Source organism: Chenopodium quinoa, unplaced genomic scaffold, assembly GCF_001683475.1.
Source record: "Chenopodium quinoa cultivar QQ74 unplaced genomic scaffold, ASM168347v1, whole genome shotgun sequence".
Lineage (NCBI taxonomy): Eukaryota > Viridiplantae > Streptophyta > Magnoliopsida > Caryophyllales > Amaranthaceae > Chenopodium > Chenopodium quinoa.
In genome coordinates, this window is record NW_018745454.1 from 3,104,000 (window position 1) to 3,128,210 (window position 24,211).

Sequence of the window (24,211 nt, forward strand, 5' to 3'; positions counted from 1 at the left end):
GTACAGCTGCTAATTTCTCTTTCAATCCAGCTACATGTTAACAGAGTATCATTTTTTTCTTCTTCTTTTGCCCAAAAATCAGTTCTTTAATATGTCAGGCAGTCAGGGTAATGCCAAATTGCCAAGGAGGATGATCAGCGCTATTTCATCACTCAATAGACAATACTGTGTGAGATGTGCAACAATCCCCCCTTGATTTTGTAACAAGCCATCCGTCGATAAATAAAAACCACCTCTCCTGTCTCAACAATATATCAAACCACCCTTATACGAGTAATACCTACTAGTTGTATTAAACTGTTGTACTGAAGTATACGTTTAAGATCATTTATCACCCGGGATTTCCTATCGTAGTAATAACTACAGAGGATTCTTTTTTCGTCTACCAAACCATATCTCAAAGTGATACATAGCACTTCATGCAAATCTTCATAAATTAGGAGTATATATACGTACATTTGATACATGGTACATCTTGATTAAGAGAAATAAAGATTCAAAATGAAAACTTCACATGTATATGTATTTATCGTATGATTCTTCTACGAGCGTGTTCGGCGCTAGCTTTTGAGTAGCTTTTTAGGTAGCTTTTAGTGGTTTGACCAAGTCAAATCACTACTTGACAAAAAATGTGAGTGTTTGGCAAAGTAGTGATTAAGGTAACTTTTAGTGGTGGGGGTAGCTTTTATGAAAAGTTAGAAAGATTAGCTTTTGAACTTAGAGGTAGTTTTTGAGGTAGCTGTTGAAAATTTAATCTATAGTTTTAAAAATAAAATATTGATTTTTATATGTAATAGCTAGTCAACCGCTATTTTATCGAACCCTCATATCTAAATTATTTATCTTCACAGCTTACAGCTACATACACAACTCACAGCTATCTCCACAATTACAGCTACCTTCACAGCTATATTTGGAGATGGAATGATGGTTTGTATATATAAGAGATCTCTTCCTCCAAAACTAAAAAGTGAATGGAGGTAACATGCTACAGCTGATAGTTCATGAATAACCATTGAAGGTGCACATAAGTGTGCAACCATTAGAGGGTGGGTATGAACTAGGAGCTGAGGTTTACCTTCATCTTTTTTGTTCTTGGAGTGAAGGGACCTCTTGTTTTCTTCAATCATTATTTTTTTTTTTTTTCGCTAACAACTTCTAATCATTGTTGCGAAAATTTACCATCTATTTTTTTTCCAGATTTCACTTGTGATGGAGACAAGATCTTTTATTCACATATATCTATGAAGTAACACTCGATTATATTTTAAAACAGAGGGAGTAGTTTTTGTTCAAACATTTCTTTATTCTATCAAATTGAAATTTCTATGCTGTTGTGTTTTCTAAATTGATGCTCTTAAAAAGAAGACAACTAAAGTATAGAACACTTAGAAAGTATCAAAATACTGTTAAAAGCATTACACAAATAGATTCAAATGAAATCCAACCGTTGGGAGGGTGGAGTGGGAGACTACATGTATGATTTCTATGTTTGGCATGTGTCTCATTCGTGACATTACTACTTGCGGAGTTGTCCATTTTGAATGAAATTCTATCGTATGAACTTTGTTGAACTTATAACAAAACAGTGAAAATAGGTTATTATTAGGAAAATTTAACATTTGTTACCGGCAAAAGAACCATGTATTACATTTGCTACCTATTTAATATTTTATTTTATCTTACTACCACCTAAATCTCAAAAATATATATTTCACTGTCAAATGATGGTTTCCGTCAATGTTGCTGTTAGTGGGGTCATAGCCACCATCCAACCGCCTTCACTGCAGTGCCAGCCACCCTCCTTCCCTTCCAGCCCCCTTCCAACCACCCTCACTGCCAGCCCCCCCTCCCCTCTTCTCGCTTCGGCCGCCGGCACCCAAACCCCACATTCACACACCAACCACAACACCACCAACTCCACCTTCACCCCTCAACACACCAAGCATTCACAAACCACCTGCACAAACACTAATAATAATCAGCAACCACCGCAGTGCGCAACCACAAAGCCAGCCACCACAGTGGCGCAACCACAAAGCCGCTAGCATGCCACCAACAGCACCTTAAAATTGCATCCACCAATTTGCAGACCCTCGCAACAACCTGCAATAAATCAGCCCAGCCACCACTACTTCCAGCAGCAACGAACAACAACCGTCACAACCCACCTTAGGCTATCGCGCGCAGCAACCAGCACCACCATCAATTCATCTACTCGCCACACACAATCAATCACTGCCCGCAACACCACCAACGCCACCAATTTTGCACGAAAACCTAGTGCATTGAAAAGCCCCAATTTCAAAGGGTAAGAATTGGTAGGGCGGCCAAGCATAGAGGGAAAGGGGATGGGGAGGGGTCACCGACGTCGGGAGATTATTAGGGCGCCGGAAGCCGGAACGGGGGGGTGGTTGAGGGGTGGCTGACGGGAAGTTGAGTGGCTGGGGTTTTTTTTTTTTTTTAAAAAAAAAGTTTTTAATATTTTTTTAAATAAATAAAATCATTATTTAATGAAAAATGGACCTCACTTAACAGAATCCTAACAGATAACAGAATCCTAACAGATTCTGTTAAGTGGTAGCAAAAGCTATTTGTTGTAACTTTTGGTGGTAGCAAAATAAAATAAAATATTAAACAGGTAGCAAATGTAACATACGGTTCTTTCGCTGGTAGCAAATGTCAAATTTTCCTTTTTATTATGGAATGTTGAAAAATAAAAATACTGCTCTATAATATTTATAAACCATTTATCTATTTTTATTAATTTTAATGAACGCTTGATTGTACTTTATATATGAATCATATATGAATGGTCAAATTATGGTATTAACAAACATGTCAATTTTAGGAGTGTCATTTATTTTAAAACGGGAGATTATGTTTTTTTATTTGGTTGGAAAAAGCATGTACTAATTGAACAACTCCATGAGTTACAAATAACGAGAACATCTAGATGGTAGATATTTTGATGATGACAACAGATCGCCCATCACTTTCCCTCTTCACCACTTTTATTTACTTTCGACAATGTCACTATTTTTCCTTGTTTATTTCTCGTTTGGAGCTTTCTCTTCATTTGCATCAAACAAGAAAAAAAAAATACTACGAAGTGTTCTTTATCCATCATTGCTTCACTCAACTCTCAAATCTCTTCTGCCTTCTCCTTTTTGTTAGTGTTTTAGTTCTGATTTTTGCATTAGATTACGAGTAACACATTATTTGACCAATATTGTGTTTTATACGGAGTAGTATAAAAAAATGAAAAATGCTATATATAGGCCTAGGGGTGTGTATATATATGCGGTAAACTGGTAATCGTCTTAATATTAAATTTTTATTTTTTTTATTGATAATATAAATATTGTTGATCAAAATTATTACTCCGTATTAATTAGTGAAAACACTTGTGTAAATTAAAGGGAGTATTTTTAATTTAATTTGTCAAGTAAAAATGGAGGCCGAGTAAAAGCTAAATTGAAATAACTCCGTAATAATACTTGTAATTAATAAGGAGTAAATTGAAAGGTATTAATATTCATTTTTTTATACCTTGTATAACCTACCTTCAATTAAATAATGGGTTTTGTTATACATAGCCCTAAGGGCTATGCATAAAAAACAACAATTTCATGTTATTAATACCCTTTTCTGGTTTCAATGAAATCTAATTTATTAAATATTAATGACAGCTTATAATTCTCTTATATTTTCTAGAAAACAAAGAATGTAATGATAAATAAATTAACCCAAATTAAATATATAATTAATTCTTTTTTAATTAGCATTACAATTTCAATTATAAATCCCAATGAATGATACCCATATGAATTTGGGATAACAAGTGGTGGACGAGATGGAGTTTGTTTCTGCTAAAATTAAAAGACACCAACATGATTACATACATGATAGAGATATTGGGATGATATTTTTTGGGTTTATTAATTTGGGTTGATTTTTTCTTTGGGTTTATTGGTACTGTAATGTATATGCAGATGTTAATTAGCTCTAGATGCACAGCTTTTGTTTGAGATGTTCTAATTTATATATGTTGTAGTTATGTTTTGTTTGTAAAACGCTAATTAATATGTAGTTCATTTTTGTTTTTAGATAGATTGTAATTACCTGTTCTTTTTTACATACTCGTAATTTTTGTAGACATACTCAGTACGAGTAATTTTTTTCTTTACTGTACTATGACAGATTGGCAGTTGATCTAATCGGAAATTAATTACTGTAGAAAAGATGTGTATAAAATTTTGGACTACATAAAGATGGGGCTTGAAAATGAGGAATAAAGATTTCTATGTACTACTTATAAGTGAGAAAAAACGATTCGCAGGAAAGTTAATTGTGGGTTTTATCATTTTTTCCCCCTTTGAATATGATGTTAGTTAGTTTTTTTTTTTTTTTTTTTTTTTTGAAAAATATGATGTTAGTTCTACTATGTAACAAAAAGTAATTTTAATATCCTTAAAAAAATAAAAAATAGTTATAATGGGCTAATAAATGTAGTTATATTTCATTGAAACAAGGAAAAAGGCATTAATAACATGAAATTGTTGTTTTTTATGCATAGCCCTAAGGGCTATGTATAACAAAACCTTAAATAATATACCTTATTTAATTTACGAGTTGTATAATAACCAAATTTATGTACGGAGTAATTGAAACTTTGGACCAGTAATTTTAATCAACGTTAGATTCGCTTCCGATCCGATGATAAGAATAATAATATTTTTTTAGGAAACAATCACGACCAAGTAATGAAATACGAAATATGTATAATAACCAAATTTATGTACAGAGTAATTGAAATTTTGGACCAGTAATTTTAATCAATCGATTTAATGTATGTAAAGCGTTAGATTCGCTTCCGATCCGATGATAAGAATAATAATATTTTTTTAGGAAACAATCACGACCAAGTAATGAAATACGGAATATTATTTATAATAGTCATAACGTATACAGTACACATATATATACTCTGTAAATACTTGTCTTATGTAAAATATTTTATGCATCACACGAGTGTAAATTAATTTAAGGCTTGTTCTCTTCCGTTGAAATTCAGTTCAGTTCAGTTCAGTTCAGCTCTTAATTTACGTCTAATGATAATGTTAATGATATAAAGCCAAATTTCATTCTTTTAAACTCTTATTACAACGACAACAACAACAACAACATCAACAACAACAACAACAACAACAACAACAACAACAACAACAACAACAACAACAACAACAACAACAACAACAACAATAATAATAATAATATTAACAATAATAATAATAATAACAATAATAATAATAATAATAATAATCAATAAATAATAATAATAATAATAATCATCAATAATTAATAATAATAATAATAATAATAATATGTACATTTGTATATACACATATGTATAGTAATAAATAATCAAAGATCACTAATCCGTAGTTAAAAATCACTAATTAATAAGTTCAGTTCAATTCAGTTCAGCTGAGTTCAGTCAATCGGAACAGGGCCTAAATTAGTACAAATCTATGACTCCTATATATATCTATATAATTTTTAAAAAATTGAAAAATATTTCATCCTTCTATTACTCCATCATATCACATCCAATATTTTTGATAAGTATACTTCCTAATGGTTCATTGCATCAAAGGAGTATTTTATATCTCACAAATAATACCCCTTTGTTACAATTAACCATTAACGGAGGAAGTATATATTTTCATTATGACACTTTACATAATTTTATTATTCTCTTTCCACATCCATCTTATTAATTTGCCGTAATTAATATAATATCTTATTGATTTTCCACAATTAATAAAATTACTTTAAATGGTCGTGCCAAGCTTAAATTAGGTATGAAAAATTGAAAATAAAGAGACAAGGAGTAAAAAAAAGGAACAAAGAAAGTAACGTTTAAACTAATCAAGCCCACCTAATTATTCGACCATTTGTCTTCTCTTACACACATTAGCAAAGGGTGGCTAGGGTTTTCTTCACTCACTAATCTCTTCCTCTCTATATAAACCCACCACTTCCTACTCATTTTTTTTATAACATCATCATTTTAACTTTATATTGTTCTTAATAAAAAATAATATATATACTCTCTCAATCTCTTAAAAGTCGTATGTATTTGAGGGAATACTAGGTAAGATAAGAATGGTAGATGGGAGCTCCTTTCGGTCCAAAAACAGGAAAGAAAGAGAAAGGTGGAAACATCTGCTAGTTCATGGATAACCTATGGAGTTGATTACACTTGACTACTTGGGTCAACTCCATTGGCTTTGCATGACCTTGGAGATGTTCTTTTGCCTTCTCCTTTTCTTATTTGGATTGAAGGGAGCTCCTTTATCCTTTTTTCTATCAACTTTTATAAAAAAAAAACAAAACAATTCTATGATATATATATATTTTTTAATTAATTTCTTACAAGGTTATTGGCTTAATTTTTACAATATAATGTATGAAATGAAAATAAATAATGGATCTCATCTAGAAAATATTTTATAAATTATTTCATCATTATTGGTTTTTATACATATAATTGAATGATTTTAAATTTATTGGTTAATTGATATTTTTGTGTAGATTTTTCTACTTTTTGTGATTTAATTTCAGGTTTTGGAAGGTATTACGTATGTTCAAGCTTGTGGATTCGCGAATGAAGAGCTTGAAGACAATCTAGTTTTCTCTTTGATTTTTTAATTATCGTCAATTGTAGATGGAATAATGTGTATTTGTCAATAAAATGAATGAATTGAACGGTTCATTATATTAATTATTTGTGATTTTAGTATTCAATTATCAATTATATCTTCCATTTTAAAACATTTTTTTAATAATCCTTGTATTTTTATTTCATATTTAATGTATTTACACAAGTAAATATTGAACCATTTTGACTAATTAATTGTATTATGCCCTCAATGTTTAGTAAGCTTGAACATTTTTGTGTTCTCAAATCTCAATAATAAAACGTAATTATTATGGATTAATGGAATCTTTTCAATTGAAGTTATAGAAAAAATAATTATTGATAATATTATGAATTAATGGGATCTTTTCAATTGAAAATGAAAGGGATTAAATGAGATAATAGTTGTAGATGGATAGTAGATGTCAGAAGGGGTAATGAAAAATACGGAATATTTTGGGGGAATAAAATCCAGATTTCAAGGCCTAATTCAGACAGGAGGAGAATCTAGGATGCTTTGGATAGAATGATTTCGATACTAGACAATCTTTGTATGTATGTTAACTTGGCCTGGTTAATCTTTATGTTCATAATTAGAGGGCAAATCAGTGAATTCACATGTTGATAGCATAATACTCCGTATGAAGTATGTACTCCATCCATCTCTATTATTTTTCCCATTTAACTTTTTAAAATGATTTTATCTCTATTTTAATACGTGTAAATTAGATACAGAATAAAAAAATAAAATATTCCGTATTAAATACAGTATATATTCATCACTTTTAATTGGAATTTGGTTGTTTCTTACTCCGTACTCCATACTATAAATTGTTGAAAATTCCAATACACCGTAAATCTATCTTCAATGTTTTGAATGTGGTTTATAATGGAAAATAATAATTTTTAAAAGTATGCTATATAAAAATTGTAGGAGTATATTTTTTTATATTGTGTTTGAGATTACTTACAATTTTTGAGCTAGTAGTCGTCTTAGATTTTCTTGTGAGGAGTATGCACCCAAGAACATGTAATTGTGAATATTTTAGCTTGCATGGGGGAGTAAATTTCCAACCAATCACGTCTAATTGTATAATATACGTAGTATATTTAACTTTTAAATTTGAGCATGATGCACCTTTCTTTTGCTGGCTTGGACCAACATAGTCTCCCTAGATAAAATGCTTTGATCAGCAATAATAAGGTGGTCTAAATTGCATTTAAGGTGATTTGAAATCGAGTCGGGAACAATTTGAGTTGAATTTAAGTCGGGTCAATAACAAGTCGTGTTAATTTCGAGTCGGATTAGTAACAGATCGGGTTGAATTTTTGGGTCGGGTAAGTAATAGATCTGGTAAAATTCGGGTTGGGTCAATAACAAGTCGAGGTTGAATTTGGGTCAGGTCAATAACAAGTCGGGTTGATTTTAGGTCGGAATTGAAATAGGTTGGGTTAAATTCGGATCGGGTTAGGAACGGGTTGGGTTGAATTCAGGTCGGGTTAGTAATTTTAGGTCGGGATTGTAACAAGTTGGGTTAAATTCGGATCGGGTTAGGAACGGGTTAGGTTGAATTCAGGTCGGGTTAGTAACAAGTCAGGTTAATTCGGGTTTTGACGAGTTCAAACAGGTTAGGGTCAATTTCGTTTCAAGTCGGGTTTGGTGCAAGTTAATTAAATTGGCCGTTGTAAACCGGTAAATTGGTGCTAGTTGTAAACCGCTAAATTGGCAGTGTAACAGCAAATTGGATGGTTCCACACACCCAGTCGGACTTCCGTAGGGTATTAAGGACCATGGTAAACATTTCGCTAATTTTTATTTTCGGGCAAAAAAAAAAAGTAAAAAAATTCCAAACATGAAGGCTAATTATCCACGTTTTTTGAGAAATTTTGAAGGTTTCGGGGACCGGTGTCAAAAAAGTCTTGAAATTCTATGGCATACATCTCGACGTCATATAATGTCATTTGGAAACATATATGATCATTATTTGTTTTCATAAATGTTCGCGGTAGGCTTGAATTAATGAAATCGGTGCAAGTTGTAAACCGGTAAATTGGCCGTTAAAAGGCTAGGATAGTTCCACCCACCCAATTGGACTCACGGAGGGTATTAGGGATCGTGGTAAACATTTCGGCAATTTTAATACTGGGCGAAAAAAAAGTAAAAAAAAAATCCAAAATTGAAGGCTAATTAAAATCCTCGATTTTTTGAGAAATTTAGGAGGTTTTGGAGCCCGGTGTCTAAAAGTCTTGAAATTATATGGGGTACATCTCAGGGTCATATAATACCGTTTGGAACCATATATGATCATTATTTGTTGTCATAAATGTTCGTGGTAGGCTTGAATTAATGAAATAGGTGCAAGTTATAAACCGGTAAATTGGACGTGTAAAGGCAAATTGGATGGTTCAACCCACCTAATTGGACTCACGGAGGGTATTAGGGACCATGGTAAACATTTCGGCAATTTTTATTTCCGAGTGAAAAAAGTCGAAAAATATCCATGTTTTTTGAAAATTTTTGGAGGTTTTGGGGCCCAGTGTAGAAAAGTCTTGATATTTTAGGAGATACTTCTTGGGGTCATATAATACCGTTTAGAACCATATAAGATCATTATATGTTGTCATAAATGTTCGTAGTATGCTTGAGTTGATGAAATCCATGCAAGTTGTAAACCGGCAAATTGGTCGTTTAAAGGCAAATTAGATAGTTCCACCAACCCAATTGGACTCCCGGAGGTTATAAGGGACCATGTAAAACATTTCGACAATTTTTATTTCCAGGTGAAAAAAGTTAAAAAAATTCCAAAATTGAAGACTAATATCCACTCTTTTTGAGAAATTTTGGAGGTTCCGGGGGCCCGATGTCGAAAAATCTTGAAATTCTAGGGGATATATCTTGGGGTTATATAATGTCATTTGGAACCATATATGATCATTATTTGTTATCATAAATGTTCGTGGTAGGCTTAGGTTAATGAAATCGGTGCAAGTTGTAAACAGGTAAATTAGTCGTTTAAAGGCAAATTGGATGGTTCCATCCACCCAAATGGACTTCCGGAGGCTATTAGGGACCACAGTAAACATTTCAAAATTGAAGGTTAATATCCATTTTTTTTAGAAATTTTGGAGGATTCGGGGTCCGGTGTCGAAAAGTCTTGAAATTTTAGGGGATACGTCTCGAGGACATGTAATGTCGTTGGGAATGAACCAATGATCATAATATGTTGTCATAGATCTTCGTAGTATGCTTGAGTTAATGAAATCGGAGCAAGTTGTAAACCGGTAAATTGGCCGTTTAAAGGTTAATCGGATGGTTCCACCGACCCAAATGGACTTCCGGAGGTTATTAGGGACCACGGTAACATTTCATTAAATTTTATTTCTGGGCGAAAAAAGTCAAAAAATTCCAAAATTTAAGACATTATCCACGCTTTTTTAGAAATTTTGGAGGTTTCGGGGCCCAGTGTCGAAAAGTCTTAAAATTCTAAAGGATACATCTCGGGATCATATAATACCGTTTGGAACTGTATATGATCATTATTTGTTGTCATAAATGTTGGTGGTAGGCTTGAGTTACAGAAATTGGTGCAAGTTGTAAACCGGTAAATTGGTCTTTTAAATGCAAATTGGATGGTCTCACCCACCCAATGGGACTTCTGGACAGTATTACGGATCATGGTAAACATTTCTGTAATTTTTATTTTCGGGCGAAAAAAACTCAAAAACTTCAAAATTGAATGCTAATATCCACGTTTTTTGAGAAATTTTGGAAGATTCAAGGCCCGGTTTCGAAAAGTCTTGAAATTCCAGGAAATACATCTCGGAGTCATATAATGCCGTTTGGAACCATTTATGATCATTACATGTTGTCATAAATGTTCGTAGTAGGCATGATTTAATGAAATCGGTGTAAGTTGTAAACCGATAAATTGACCGTTTAAAAACAAATTGGATAGTTCAACCCGCCCAGTTGGAATCCCGGAGGGTATTAGGGAACATTGAAAAAAATTTGGCAATTTTTATTTACGGGCAAAAAAATGTCAAAAAAATTCCAAAATTGAATGCATATATCCTCGCTTTTTGAAATTTTAGTGAATACATCTCGAGGTCATATAATGTCATTTGGAAAAATATATGGTCATTATTTGTTGTCATAAATGTTTGTGGTAAGCTTAAGTTAATAAAATCGGTGCAAGTTTTAAAATGGTAAATTGGTCGTTTAAAGGCAAATTGGATGGTTCTACGACTTCTACCCACCTAATTGGACACCCGTAGGATACTAGGGACCGTGGTAAACATTTCGACAATTTTTATTTTCAAGCAAAAAAAAGTCAAAAAATTCTAAAATTGCACGCATATCCACGCTTTTTGAGAAATTTTATAGGTTTCGGGGTCTGGTGTCAAAAATCAATGAGATTTTAGGGAGTACATCTCGGGGTCATATAATGTCGTTTGGAACCATATATGATCATTATTTGTTGTCATAAATGTTCATGGTAGTCTTAAGTTAATGAAATCGGTGCAAGTTGTGAAAAGGTAAATTGGTCGTTTAAAGGAAAATTGGATGATTCCATCTACCCAATGGGACTCCTGGACGATATTAGGGTTCATGGGATATATTTAGGCAATTTTTATTTCCGAGCAAAAAAAAGTCAAAAATTTCAAAATTGAAGGTTAATATCCACGTTTTTTTAGAAATTTTGGAGGAGTCGGGGCCCGGTGTCGAAAAGTCCTAAAATTCTAGGGGATACATCTTAGGGTCATGTAATGCCATTTGGAACCATTATGATCATAATATGTTGTCATAAATGTTCGTAGTATCCTTGAGTTAATGAAATCCGTGCAAGTTGTAAACCGATAAATTGGCCGTTTAAAGGTTAATCGGATGGTTCCACCGACCCAAATGGACTTCCGGAGTCTATTAGAGACCATGGTAAACATTTCAGTAAATTTTATTTCTGGGCGAAAATGGTCAAAAAATTCCAAAATTTAAGACTGATATCCACGCTTTTTGAGAAATTTTGGAGGTTTCGAGGCCCGGTGTCGAAAAGTCTTGAAATTCTAAAGGATACATCTCGGGCTCATATAATACCGTTTGAAACTATATATGATCATTATTTGTTGTCATAAATGTTGGTGGTAGGCTTGAGTTAAAGAAATCGGTGCAAGTTTAAACCGGTGAATTGGTCGTTTAAATGCAAATTGGATGGTCTCACCCACCCAATGGGACTCCCGGACAGTATTACGGATCCTGGTAAACATTTCAGTAATTTTTATGTTCGTGGTAGGCTTGATTTAATGAAATCGGTGTAAGTTGTAAACTGGTAAATTGGCCGTTTAAAGGCAAATTAGATACTTCAACCCACCCAATTGGACTCCCAGTGGGTATTAGGGACCATTGTAAAAATTTCGACAATTTATATTTACGGGCTAAAAAAATTCAAAAAATTCCAAAATTGAAGGCTTATATCCACAGTTTTTGAGAAATTTTGGAGGTTTCGGGGCACGGTGTCGGAAATTCTTGATATTTTAGTGAATACATCTCATGGTCATATAATGTCGTTTGGAACCATATATGATATTATTTGTTGTCATAAATGTTCGTGGTAAGCTTAAGTTAATGAAATCGGTGCAAGTTTTAAACCGGTAAATTGGCCGTTTAAAGGTAAATTGGATGGTTCTACGACTTCTAACCACCTAATTGGACACCCGGAGGACACTAGGGACCGTGGTAAACATTTCGGCAATTTTTATTTTCAAGCGAAAAAAAGTCAAAAAATTCTAAAATTGAAGGCTAATATCCACGCTTTTTGAGAAATTTTGGGCGTTTCGGGGCCTAGTGTCAAAAAGCAATGAGATTTTAGGGATTACATATTGTGGTCATTTAATGTCGTTTTGAACCATATATTATCATTATTTGTTGTCATAAATTTTCGTGGTAGACTTGAGTTAATGAAATCGGTGCAAGGTGTAAGCCCGTAAATTGGTCGTTAAAAGGCAAATTGGATGGTTCTACCCACCTAATTGGATTCCCGGAGGGTATTCGGGACTATGGTAAACATTTTGGCAATTTCCACGCGAAAAAAAAGTCAAAAAATTCCAAAATTAAAGACTAATATCCACGCTTTTTGAGAAATTTTGGAGGTTTCGAGGCCCGGTATTGAAAAGCCTTAAAAATTTAAGGGATACATCTTGAGATCATATAATGCCGTTTGGAATCATATAAAATCATTATATGTTGGTATAAATGTTCGTGGTAGTATCGAGTTAATGAAATCGATGCTAGTTGTAAACCGGTAAATTGGTCGTTTAAAGGAAAATGGGATGGTTCCACCCACCCAATTGTACTCCTGGAGGGTATTAGGGACCATGATAATCATTTCGACAATTTTTATTTCTGGGCCAAAAAAGTTTTTTTTTTTTAAAAAAAAAAAAAAAAAAAAAAACCAAAATTGAAGACTAATATCAACCATTTTGAGAAATTTTAGAGTATTCGGTGCCCGGTGTCTAAAAGTCTCGAAATTTTAGGAAATACATATCGGGGTCATATAATGTCGTTTGGAACCATATGTGATCATTATTTGTCGTCATAAATGTTCGTGGTAGGCTTTTGTTAATAAAATTGGTGCAAGTTGTAAACCGATAAATTGTTCGTTTAAAGGCAAATTGAACGGTTCCACCCACCCAATTGGACTCTCGGAGGGTATTATGGACCATGGTAAACATTTCAGCAATTTTTTATTTCCAAACGAAAAAAAGTCAAAAAAATCCAAAATTAAAGGCTAATATCCACGCTTTTTATTTCGAATGTTTCGGGGCTCGGTGTCGAAAAGAAATGAGATTTTTGGGGATAAATCTCGGGGTTGTATAATGCTGCTTGAAACCATAAATGATTATTATATGTTGTCATAAATGTTCGTGGTAGACTTGAGTTAATGAAATTAGTGCAATTTGTAAACTGGTAAATTGGTCGTTTAAAGGCAAATTGGATGGTTCCACCCAACCAATTGGACAACCGGAGGGTATTAAGGAACATGGTTAACATTTCGGCAATTTTTATTTCCGGGCGAAAAAAAGTCAAAAAAATTAAAAATTGAAGGCTATATCCAGGCTTTTACAGATTTTTTGGAGTTTTCGGGGTCCGGTGTCGAAAAGTCTTGAAATTCTAGGGAATACATCTTGGGGTCATATAATGTCGTGTGGAACCATATATGATCATTATTTGGTTTTATAAATGTTTGTGGTAGGCTTGAATTAATGAAATCGATGCAAGTTGTAAACCAGTAAATTGGTCGTTTAAAGGAAAATTGGATGGTTCCACCAACCCAATTGGACTCCCGGAGGGTATTAGGGACCATGGTAGACGTATCGGAACTTTTTATTTTCGGGCGAAAAAAAGTCAAAAAATTCCAAAATTGAAGGCTTATATCCACGGTTTTTGAGAAATTTTGGTTGTTTCGGGGCACTGTGTCGAAAATTCTTGAAATTTTAGTGAATACATCTCGTGGTCATATAATGTCGTTTGGACCATATATGATCATTATTTGTTGTCATAAATGTTCGTGGTAAGCTTAAGTTAATGAAATCGATGCAATTTTTAAACCGGTAAATTCGACATTTAAATGTAAATGGGATGGTCCCACCTCCCTAATTGAACTCCCGGAGAGCATTAGTGACCATGGTATACATTTTGTCAAATCAATTTTTATTTACAGGCGGAAAATTGTCAAAAAATTACAAAATTTAAGGCTAATATTCACCTTTTTTGAGAAATTTTGGAGGTTTCGAGGCCCGGTGTCGAAAAGGCTTGAGATTTTAGAGGATAAATCTCAGGGTCATATAATACCATTTGGAACCATATATGATTATTATATGTTGTCATTAATGTTTGTAGTAGATTTGAGTTAATGAAATCAGCGCAAGTTGTAAACCGGTAAATTGATCGTTTAAAGGTTAATTGGTTGGTTCCACCCACCCAATTGGACCCCCGAAGGGTATTAGAGACTATGGTAAACATTTCGGCAATTTTTATTTCCGGGCGAAAAAAAGTCAAAAATTCATAAATTGAAGGCTATATAGACGCTTTTAGAGAATTTTTGGAGTCTACGGGACGGTGTCGAAAAGTCTTGAAATTCTAGGGAATACATCTTGGGGTCATATAATGTTGTTTAAAACCATATATGATCATTATTTGGTTTTATAAATGTTCGTGGTATGCTAGAATTAATGTAATCGGTGCAAGTTGTAAACTTGCAAATTGGTCTTTTAAAAGCAAATTGGATGGTTCCACCCACCCAATTGGACCCCCAGAGGGTATTATGGAGCACAGTAAACATTTCAGCAATTTTTATATCCGGGCAAAAAATAGTCAAGAAATTTCTAAATTGAAGGCTAATATCCACGCTTTTGGGAAATTTCGAATGTTTCGGGGCGCGGTGTTTAAAACAATTGAGATTTTAGGGGATACATCTCGGGGTCATATAAATTTTTTTGGAACCATATATGATCATTATTATATGTTGTCATAAATGTTCGTGGTAGGATTGAGTTAATGAAATTGGTGCAAGTTGTAAACCTGTAAATTGGTCGTTTATTAATAGCAAATTGGATAGTTCCACCCAACCAATTGGACTCCTGAAGGGTATTAGAGAACATGGTAAACATTTTGGAAATTTTTATTTCGGTGCGAAAAAAAAATATCAAAATTGAAGTCTAATATCCATGCTTTTTAAGAAATTTCGAAGGTTTCGGGGCCCGTTGTTGAAAAGAAATAAGATTTTAAGGGATATATCTCGGGGTCATATAATGTCGTTTGGAACCATAAATGATCATTATATGTTGTCAGAAATGTTCGTGGTAGGCTTGAGTTAATGAAATCGAAACAAGTTGTAAACCGGTAATTTGGCCGTTTAAAGGCAAATTGGATGATTCCACCCAACCAATTGGACACCCGGAGGGTATAAGGGACCATGGAAAACATTTCGGCAATTTTTATTTCTGGGCGAAAAGAAGTCAAAAATTCCAAAATTGAAGGCTAATATCCACCCTTTTTGAGAAATTTTTGAATTTTCGGGGTTCGGTGTCGAAAAGGCTTGAGATTTAAGGGATACATCTCGGGGTCATATAATGCTGTTTGGAACCATATATGATCATTATATATTGTCATAAATGTTCGTGGTAGGCTTGAATTGATGAAGCAAGTTGTAAATCGAAAATTTTACCAGACGTAATTTGATTCCAAGAGGGTTTAAGGGACCATGGTAAACATTTCGTCAGTTATTATTTTCGGGTGAAAAAAAGTAAAAAAATTCCAAAATTGAAGGCTATATCCACACTTTTTTAGAAATTTTGGAGGTTTCGAGGTCCGGTGGCGAAAAGTGTTGAAATTCTAGGGGATATATCTCGGGGAACACCATATAAGTAGAAGTGTTTGAAATTGATTTACTTGTACATCATAATATGTGTTGATAAGAACGTGTTCTCTTTAGCTTAATTTCAGCTCAGTTCAGCTCCAATCAGTTAAGTTCAGTTCCTAATTTTCTTCTCTCGATCTCATAAATAGTTCAGTTCAGTAAATTAAAACAGACCCTCAATCTAAACTATATGTCTATATTGAACAACTCTTTGCATGATTTCAATTAAGAAAGTAAAGAGATGTAAAGTAGAAGAGGTCTATAACCTTGCCATGCCTATTTGATTGGTAAAAAAAAAATCTTTATTTTCACTATGGATCCTCATTTTTGTGCCATGCTTGGTAGCCAAGTTTAACTTTGGGCTAATCCAAGCCAAAACTTTTTCTAGTTCATTTCCTATACATTAGGAAAAGTTACACTCCGTAATCCGAATTCCAAAAATTAAAGTCTATAATCTGAAACCTCCATTTGATTTTTAGGTGGTCAATACACTTCACGCGGTAATTCTCGTCAAAAAACGCAGTAACTGCTTCTTCCCCTAAAACACGTTATAAAAAAATTTGATATGCCAGAGTCAAAAATGTCAAACCACCTCCAATTCTAATTCTACTCAAACCACAGACCAATTATCTGCAGCCACGTGTTGAACCTCCTGAGCTGTCATCTCTTAAAATTTAAACAACCAGTAACTTTAACCTTCCTAGTTCCTACTCAGCTTAAAATTAAAATGTTGTTAATCTTAGGTGCACAACTACCCCCAATTATTTATTTTTAGGTTGAACAATTCATTTTCTTCTCCTTATCTTCCTACTCTCAATTAAATTATTATAAAAAAAATTAAAATCTATTTTTTGTTTTTTTAATTTTTACGAAATATTGTAAGAATTTAGACAGAGTTTAGAAGAGAGGAGACAGAAGAAGATAGATAGACAAGAATCTTCTTCTTCTTCTCTTCTTCTACCTCTTAAAAAAAAATCAATTAAAAAACCTAGCTCTTTAGGGTTTTTACAGGAATTCAAAATTTGAAAATTCCCAGAAAAATTGGGGATTAATTGGTGCAGAAAAATGAAGAATATGAACAGGGATTTGTTCGATCCAAGAACGGTGATGGAATCAGAATATGATAGGTCACCGAAAGAGGGGAATTTCGGGTTTGCTTTTAATGATAGCAATTTTTCGGACCGTGTTCTTCGGATCGAGGTTATGGCCGGACCTTCCGATTCTAAATCCGACGCCGATGGTTGTTGTAGTCTCTTTGATTGGGCTCGTCATCGCAAGCGTAGGCGTGAGGATTTTAAGAAAGATGTTCTCATTGATGATCATAACATTGATGGTATGATTATTTTCAATTTGTTCTTTTGGAATTGAACTGGGTTTTGATGAAATTGGTTGTTCATTTGATTTTTGCGTACGTTAGGTGTAATGATTTTCTGGGTTGTTTTTTATTTGGTGGAAATGAAATTAGGTGAATTAGAGATTTAGAGTGGTTATTGAATTACAAACCAATTGCATGTTTAATGAATGAAATTAACGGAAATGAGGGAAAATTTTGAGTGTTATTGGAAGGATGAAGCTTAAATTTGGTTCATAGAGGAGCATTGTTAGGATTATGAAGTGGGAAGTTTACATAAGCTGCTACTTAATCCGTGGTTTGATTACATGTTGAATATCTCTTTAGTTGGTGTGGGTAATTGCTCTTGTTTCGGGTGCGAAATGTTTGATTGACTGAAGGGCTGAGGAATTTAGGTTCCGCATAGGAGTAATGTGCAGCCCCTTTTGAATGTAGTTACGTCTTGGTTCTGAGGGTTTGACATTGTATTTGTGTTGTGTCTTGCAAGTATGAAATGCTGCTCCATATCTTCCATTTTACGCAGTTAATCATCGTTTAATCTGTTTGTATATTTGTTGTTGTGTCCTGTGCATGAAATTGTTAAGGCAAAGGACTTCTCATATACTATCTCCGTTTCATATTATTTGCAACGATTAGACATTTTTCCTCTCTACTTTATGTCAAATCGTTGCAAATAATATGAAGCGGAGGTAGTATATGACGTGTGTGGTTTAGTTTAATTTTCTTCAGGAATGTGGAAATAAAGAGAAATGAGTAAGGATCTTATGTTGGGGAATACTTGTGGTAACTTTTCTTCTGTATGTTTAGCAGTAACTTGTTCAAAATTTCTTTACTTAGAATATACCTTGACAATGTATATCAATTAATGGATTAGCGCTTTTATTTCTTTGAATTGTATGTTCGGCTTCATGTGTTTAACTAAGGTTATGTATGTGATCATTGTTAACTTATCATTGTCTCATCAGGTACAGAAGTTACTGTGTGTCCTGAGGAGCAGGTTTTGAATCAATATGATGGCGATGATGGTTTAGCATGTGAAAATGATGATGAGGAAGCTGTTGCGATGGTTGAAGAAGTACCTTCAGGTGGTTGAATATTTCAACTCTTATTTGCACAATTTCAGCTCTGAATTTAAATTCATTTTGAAAATTAAATTTACTATACTGCTGATCTTTTTAGTGATGTTTAATTTCTATATTTGAGGAGAATTGCAAGATTTGTTTGCATAAAGATCAAATATTGTCTTGTTAGTACTTTCCAGTTACAAGGTCATTATCTGGAATCTGATGAAAAGTACAGATTATAGAACTGCTGGCTTCATGATTATTTCATGAGTATCTATACATCTTTGTTCTTCTTGCTCTGAAGTCTCCATTAAACTCTGAATTGTAGACAGTTAGACACCTGATAAATATATGCTTAGTGTAGATACAACTGATGGAGTTGGTATCACCTTCTGAGTGAACACTTGAGCCCTAAACATAATAACATGCAAGAGATGTTGGTGTTACTATTATATAATGATCAACTATTCCAATAGCAACGGTCTTAATTGTTGTTTTATCATTGTAATGCTTTCCTAATGAGAACCCATTTTGATGTGATGGAAGGAATTTTCCCATTTGATCCTTATTATCTTCGTGCTCTAGGAACTTTATTAAGATCTTCTTGCACAACTCCTTTCATCCAAGGTCCACAAGCCTGCCTCTGGGGGAAGGAGCTGAAGCTGTAATTCAGTTTAATTCAGTTCCTACATTGTTAATCTTTCTGAAAAACCTATATTTAATTAGACATCATACTTTTTTTTGTTCTATTCTCGGTGTAGGTTGTTATATTCATAGTTTCCTTGTGTGACTGTATAGGAGATGAAGGGGCCAATAGCAATGATTCATCATGGAGCATGGAATGTTCAACAATCGTGAATGTGCAAACCTTGCATATCAGTTCTCCTATCTTAGCAGCCAAAAGTCCTTTTTTCTATAAGGTAGCTTAAACTTTCTCAGTTACTAGTCACACCACGTCAAATCTACTTGTACAAGTCCTAGTTGGTGATACTTTAATTTCTTATTGTTTATTTTGGTGCAGCTATTCTCGAATGGTATGAGGGAGTCTGAACAGAGGCATGTGACTTTACGCATTAATGCATCCGGTATGCTCTCAAGCCTTGCTGATTTATTATCCAGCGCCTTTTAAGTTTTGTTTAGATGCATTTCAGTGACATCTTCTTACCCCTCCCTTGCGAAAAACTGGTTGGCTGACCATCTTGCTTTGAAGTGAAAGATTTATTTTTACTTAAAATTATTTTCTCACAATATGTTTCTGCTTTTTTTTATGACAGAGGAAGCTGCTCTAATGGAGCTTCTAAACTTCATGTACAGCAACACCTTATCTGCAAATACAGCCCCAGCCTTGCTTGACGTATTAATGGCTGCGGATAAATTTGAGGTTGCTTCATGTATGAGATATTGTAGTCGTTTGTTGCGTAATTTGCCTATGTCCCCTGAGTCTGCTCTACTTTATCTTGAGCTTCCGTCCAGTGTTTTAATGGCCGAGGCAGTTCAGCCATTGACTGATGCAGCAAAGCAATACCTTGCTGATCGTTACAAGGATATTTCCAAGTATGTTTTTTTCTCACTTCTGTAGAATGTAGAATCTAGGCTATTCACTGTTCTGCTCCAAATAAGAGCTCCGTTAATGCTGTAATTCCAAATATGTTATTCCCCCCTTTGTTTTGAGCATGCCTTTCTTGCATGAGTGATTTTTTTTTTATTTGATGAAATGCCTTAATGAGAGTTTTATTCTTTGAAGGTTCCAAGAAGAGGTCATGGCTTTACCCATTGCTGGAATTGAGGCTATTCTTTGCAGTGATGATCTTCAGGTGGCATCTGAGGATGCAGTTTATGACTTTGTCTTGAAGTGGGCCAGGGCTCAATTCCCGAAACTAGAAGAGCGCCGCGAAATTTTGGCCACCCGTCTCGGTCGATTCATTCGCTTTCCATACATGACCTGCCGGAAGTTGAGAAAGGTTCTAAGCTGTCCAGACTTTGATCATGAGGTGTCATCCAAACTTGTTCTTGAGGCACTCTTCTTCAAGGCTGAGGCTCCACATCGACAACGAATATTGGCTGCAGAAGAATCAGCCTCCACAAACCGTCGCTTTTTAGAACGTGCTTACAAGTATCGCCCTGTTAAGGTGGTTGAGTTTGAACTTCCCCGCCAGCAGTGTGTTGTGTACTTGGATTTGAAGAGGGAGGAGTGTGCAAATCTATTCCCATCTGGTCGAGTATATTCTCAAGCGTTTCATTTAGGTGGGCAAGGATTCTTTCTGTCAGCCCATTGCAACATGGATCAGCAGAGCTCCTTTCATTGCTTTGGGTTGTTCCTGGGAATGCAGGAGAAAGGGTCAGTAACATTTGCAGTTGACTATGAGTTTGCTGCAAGGTCGAAGCCCACAGAAGACTTTCAGAGCAAATACAAAGGAAACTACACATTTATGGGGGGTAAAGCAGTTGGTTACAGAAATCTGTTTGGGATACCATGGACCTCGTTTATGGCAGACGATAGCCTTTATTTCATCAATGGCATCCTGCATCTTAGAGCCGAGCTCACCATTAGGCATTGACTTGAATTTGTGTCTTCCTCAAAAAACTTTTGGCAATCTTTGCTATCCTTGAAAACTTTTGTGTTATTGTAACTTTCCCTTTCTTAGGGCTTCACAGGAACCGTACATTTTAGGGCAATATAGACGAGCTAACATGTAACTTATCGTTTTAGTATGTGAGAGATCAAAATTAATGGGATCTCACAATGTTGTCCTTGCGGATAGGCCTGTAAAGCAGAGGAGATTCAATGTAAATGTGCTTGAGATGTTGTATTAACCACCAACTTGTTATGCTGCTCCAGTATGGGGTTACTCATTCTTCATTTCTACATGAAATGCCTATGAAGTATTAAAGCCTTGCCTTATTCTTTGTTTACGGAGGGTTATAATCGTTTATGGTATATATACAATGAAGTCGATGTTACCAAAATTAGAGATTTCATTTCAAAATACTCTTCATCTAATTCTCCTGGAAATTGGGCTACTCTAGGCACAAATTGAAGTGTATGTAGTATGGTTTCCTAAGGTCACTCAAGTGTTAATGGAAGTTTAATTTCCTTTGAAGGCTTATCTTTCATACGAGTACTTGTCATAATATTCGAGAAGAGAAGTGTATATTACACTCAAGTACAGATTGCTTACCACCTTTCAAGCATTGTCGTTCGGAATTGATTCTTTATCAATGGTCACCCTTTTTCGAGCGTTGTCATATCAAACATTAACATATAAACCTATAAAAAATGTATACGTTAAACTTGTTATATTTAAAAATTAAACTTGTGTAATCTTTATAAGAGTTTATCGGGAATTATTATTCTTGAAGTTAAATAATCCGAACTTTATAAATCCTTAACTTTTTAAGAGTTAAAATAAGGTGAAATGAATTGGGTCTGAGTATTCTTAAATTCGGAATCGGGTTCGACACAAGAAGCCCACAAACAAAACCGACACAAACTAGTCCAATAAGAAAAAGCATAACCGACCCAAGCTGAGATACTCCGTGGCCTCCACGCTATCTATATAAACCCCCACAATCCGATTTGAACACGAATTAAAATTAAAAAACAATATAAAATCGACCTCATCTATTTTATTACTCGTATTTCTATTCTGAATTCCGAATTGAAAGAAAGAAGAAAAGAGGGAAAGGAAAACCTAGAAACACCCAAATCAATCAGAACCGTCCTTTCTAGGGTTTACTGTTAGAGAGAGAAAGCCCAAGCGAAAGAGAAGAGAGAGAAAGAGTCGAAGATGCCGAAGAACAAGGGAAAGGGAGGAAAGAACAGGAAGAGAGGTAAGAACGAAGCCGATGATGAAAAGAGAGAACTTGTATTTAAAGAAGATGGACAGGAATACGCTCAAGTTCTTCGTATGCTTGGTAATGGCCGATGTGAAGCCATGTGTATTGATAATGCTAAGCGTCTTTGTCATATTCGTGGTAAGATGCATAAGAAAGTTTGGATCGCTGCTGGTGATATCATCCTCGTTGGTCTCCGTGATTATCAGGTTTTTTTCTTCAATTAATTCATTGATTTTTTTTTTTTTTTTTTTTTTTTTTTTGTCTAGGGTTTGGTTGTTGTTGTTGTTGAATTGATTGATTGATTTTCCGTGGTGGTTTCGAATTTTGATTGGATTTAAGAAATTCAAAGAGATGAAGAAATTGTGTTTGAATTTTTTTTTTTTTATTACGAGCTAGATTATTGTTCAATTTAACGTGTTTTATGCTTTGATTTATATTATATGTTCGTTATAATATAAATCATTAACCTATAGATGTGAAATTCTGGAAAATACGAAAGCTTTTGTCAATTTAACACGGAATTAACTGTCTTTATGGTATAGTTCAATCATTTGAACGCTATTCTGCTTGTAATTGATGATGATTGTGTTAGTATTATATTCAATAATTGAGCAAAAAAGAGGATTATTTTGATTGCGTTTTATGGCCATCAATATTGACTAGTAATTTTGAAGGGTACGCTTTTCAGCTTGCTTTTAGGTAATTAATCTTTAATCGTACTTATGAGTTTTAAATTGGTTGTGCAATTGAGACTAAACTCTGTTTTTGATTGTATATTCGTCGCAATGACCATCAATACTGACTAGAGTGTTGATGTAGAGTTTTGTCTTGCTTTAATGCAAGTAATCATACATATGAGAATGGATTCGTGGATTGATCGATTGTTCAATTGACACTAAACGCGGTTATTGATTGTGTTTTTGTCGCAATGACTGGAGTGTAGATGTGTAGTTCTGTCTTGCTAAATTGTTTGAAGTAATACGGTGTAATAGGTACTTGTGAGGATGGATTGATTGATTGTTTGCTTGGTTGTGCAATTGAGACCAACTTTGCTTTTGCTTGTGTGTATAGGATGACAAGGCCGATGTTATCCTTAAGTACATGCCCGATGAAGCCAGGTTGCTGAAGGCTTATGGTGAGTTGCCCGACAACATCAGGCTTAACGAAGGTATCAGCAATACCATGGATGAGGACGAAGAGGGTGATGGTGAAGAATACATTGAGTTTGAGGATGAAGATATTGATAAGATATGAGCAATCTAAGTTTGTTCTGCTTAAAATGCAATTTTACTTCTGCCGAACCTTTGTTGTCAACTACATTTTCTGAGTTTGATTAAAAGAAATTGATGTACTAATCTCTTTACATGCGTGAATTACTATTCGAGTGGTAATTGTTTGATATTTATGCTCAAGGCATTTGATGGCTCAATAAATATACAGTCCATCTCTAGACTATCCTCCTTGTGTAGTTGTATGTGTCAAAAATATTGCTCCAGTCTTCAATTGATTTAAAGAATTTACTTGCCTAGAATGTGTAATTGTCAAAATTCAATTACAAATTAACAGCCCTAATTTGGTATATTGGTGAAAGTGAGATGTTGAATTCAAAATCGAGGATAGTTGAGAAAGACTTGGTTCTCAACGTTGGGCAAATTATGAATGTAATAAATTGTCTCTCATTGTTCCTGTCATTGAGGTTAGATTAACTTCGATCAAAAATATCATACACTATGAGTTAAGAATTTAGATTAACTTGCTCAACAAATACGATACAATGTGAGTTTTGGTTACTCAAATGTGTAGTTCAGTATGTTATTTGGCAATCCTTGGGAGGTGCTAA

The 24,211-nt window shown here is 34.2% G+C and overlaps 2 protein-coding genes across 2 annotated transcripts; both read left to right on the plus strand.

Moving 5' to 3' along the window:
- The first annotated feature begins 17,184 nt into the window (after positions 1-17,184).
- LOC110714216 (BTB/POZ domain-containing protein POB1-like) lies at positions 17,185-21,436 on the plus strand. Its single transcript, XM_021892706.1, has 6 exons — positions 17,185-17,452; positions 18,436-18,555; positions 19,333-19,454; positions 19,556-19,619; positions 19,809-20,088; positions 20,279-21,436. The coding sequence occupies exons 1-6, from the start codon at positions 17,185-17,187 to the stop codon at positions 21,090-21,092; spliced, it is 1,668 nt and encodes a 555-aa protein (XP_021748398.1). The 3' UTR covers positions 21,093-21,436.
- Positions 21,437-22,118: 682 nt separating this feature from the next.
- Positions 22,119-23,897, plus strand: LOC110714221 (eukaryotic translation initiation factor 1A-like). The gene is made up of 2 exons (XM_021892714.1): positions 22,119-22,577; positions 23,443-23,897. The coding sequence occupies exons 1-2, from the start codon at positions 22,323-22,325 to the stop codon at positions 23,623-23,625; spliced, it is 438 nt and encodes a 145-aa protein (XP_021748406.1). The 5' UTR covers positions 22,119-22,322; the 3' UTR covers positions 23,626-23,897.
- Positions 23,898-24,211: the final 314 nt, after the last annotated feature.

What these genes read in the sequence shown, in the direction of transcription:
- LOC110714216 (XM_021892706.1), top strand. Translation starts at nt 17,185, where the DNA reads ATGAAGAATATGAACAGGGATTTGTTCGATCCAAGAACGGTGATGGAA. An exon ending in TGATGATCATAACATTGATG is followed by an intron (nt 17,453 to 18,435) that starts GTATGATTATTT and finishes TTGTCTCATCAG; the next exon opens with GTACAGAAGTTACTGTGTGT. An exon ending in GGTTGAAGAAGTACCTTCAG is followed by an intron (nt 18,556 to 19,332) that starts GTGGTTGAATAT and finishes GTGACTGTATAG; the next exon opens with GAGATGAAGGGGCCAATAGC.
- LOC110714221 (XM_021892714.1), top strand. Translation starts at nt 22,323, where the DNA reads ATGCCGAAGAACAAGGGAAAGGGAGGAAAGAACAGGAAGAGAGGTAAG. An exon ending in TTGGTCTCCGTGATTATCAG is followed by an intron (nt 22,578 to 23,442) that starts GTTTTTTTCTTC and finishes TTGTGTGTATAG; the next exon opens with GATGACAAGGCCGATGTTAT.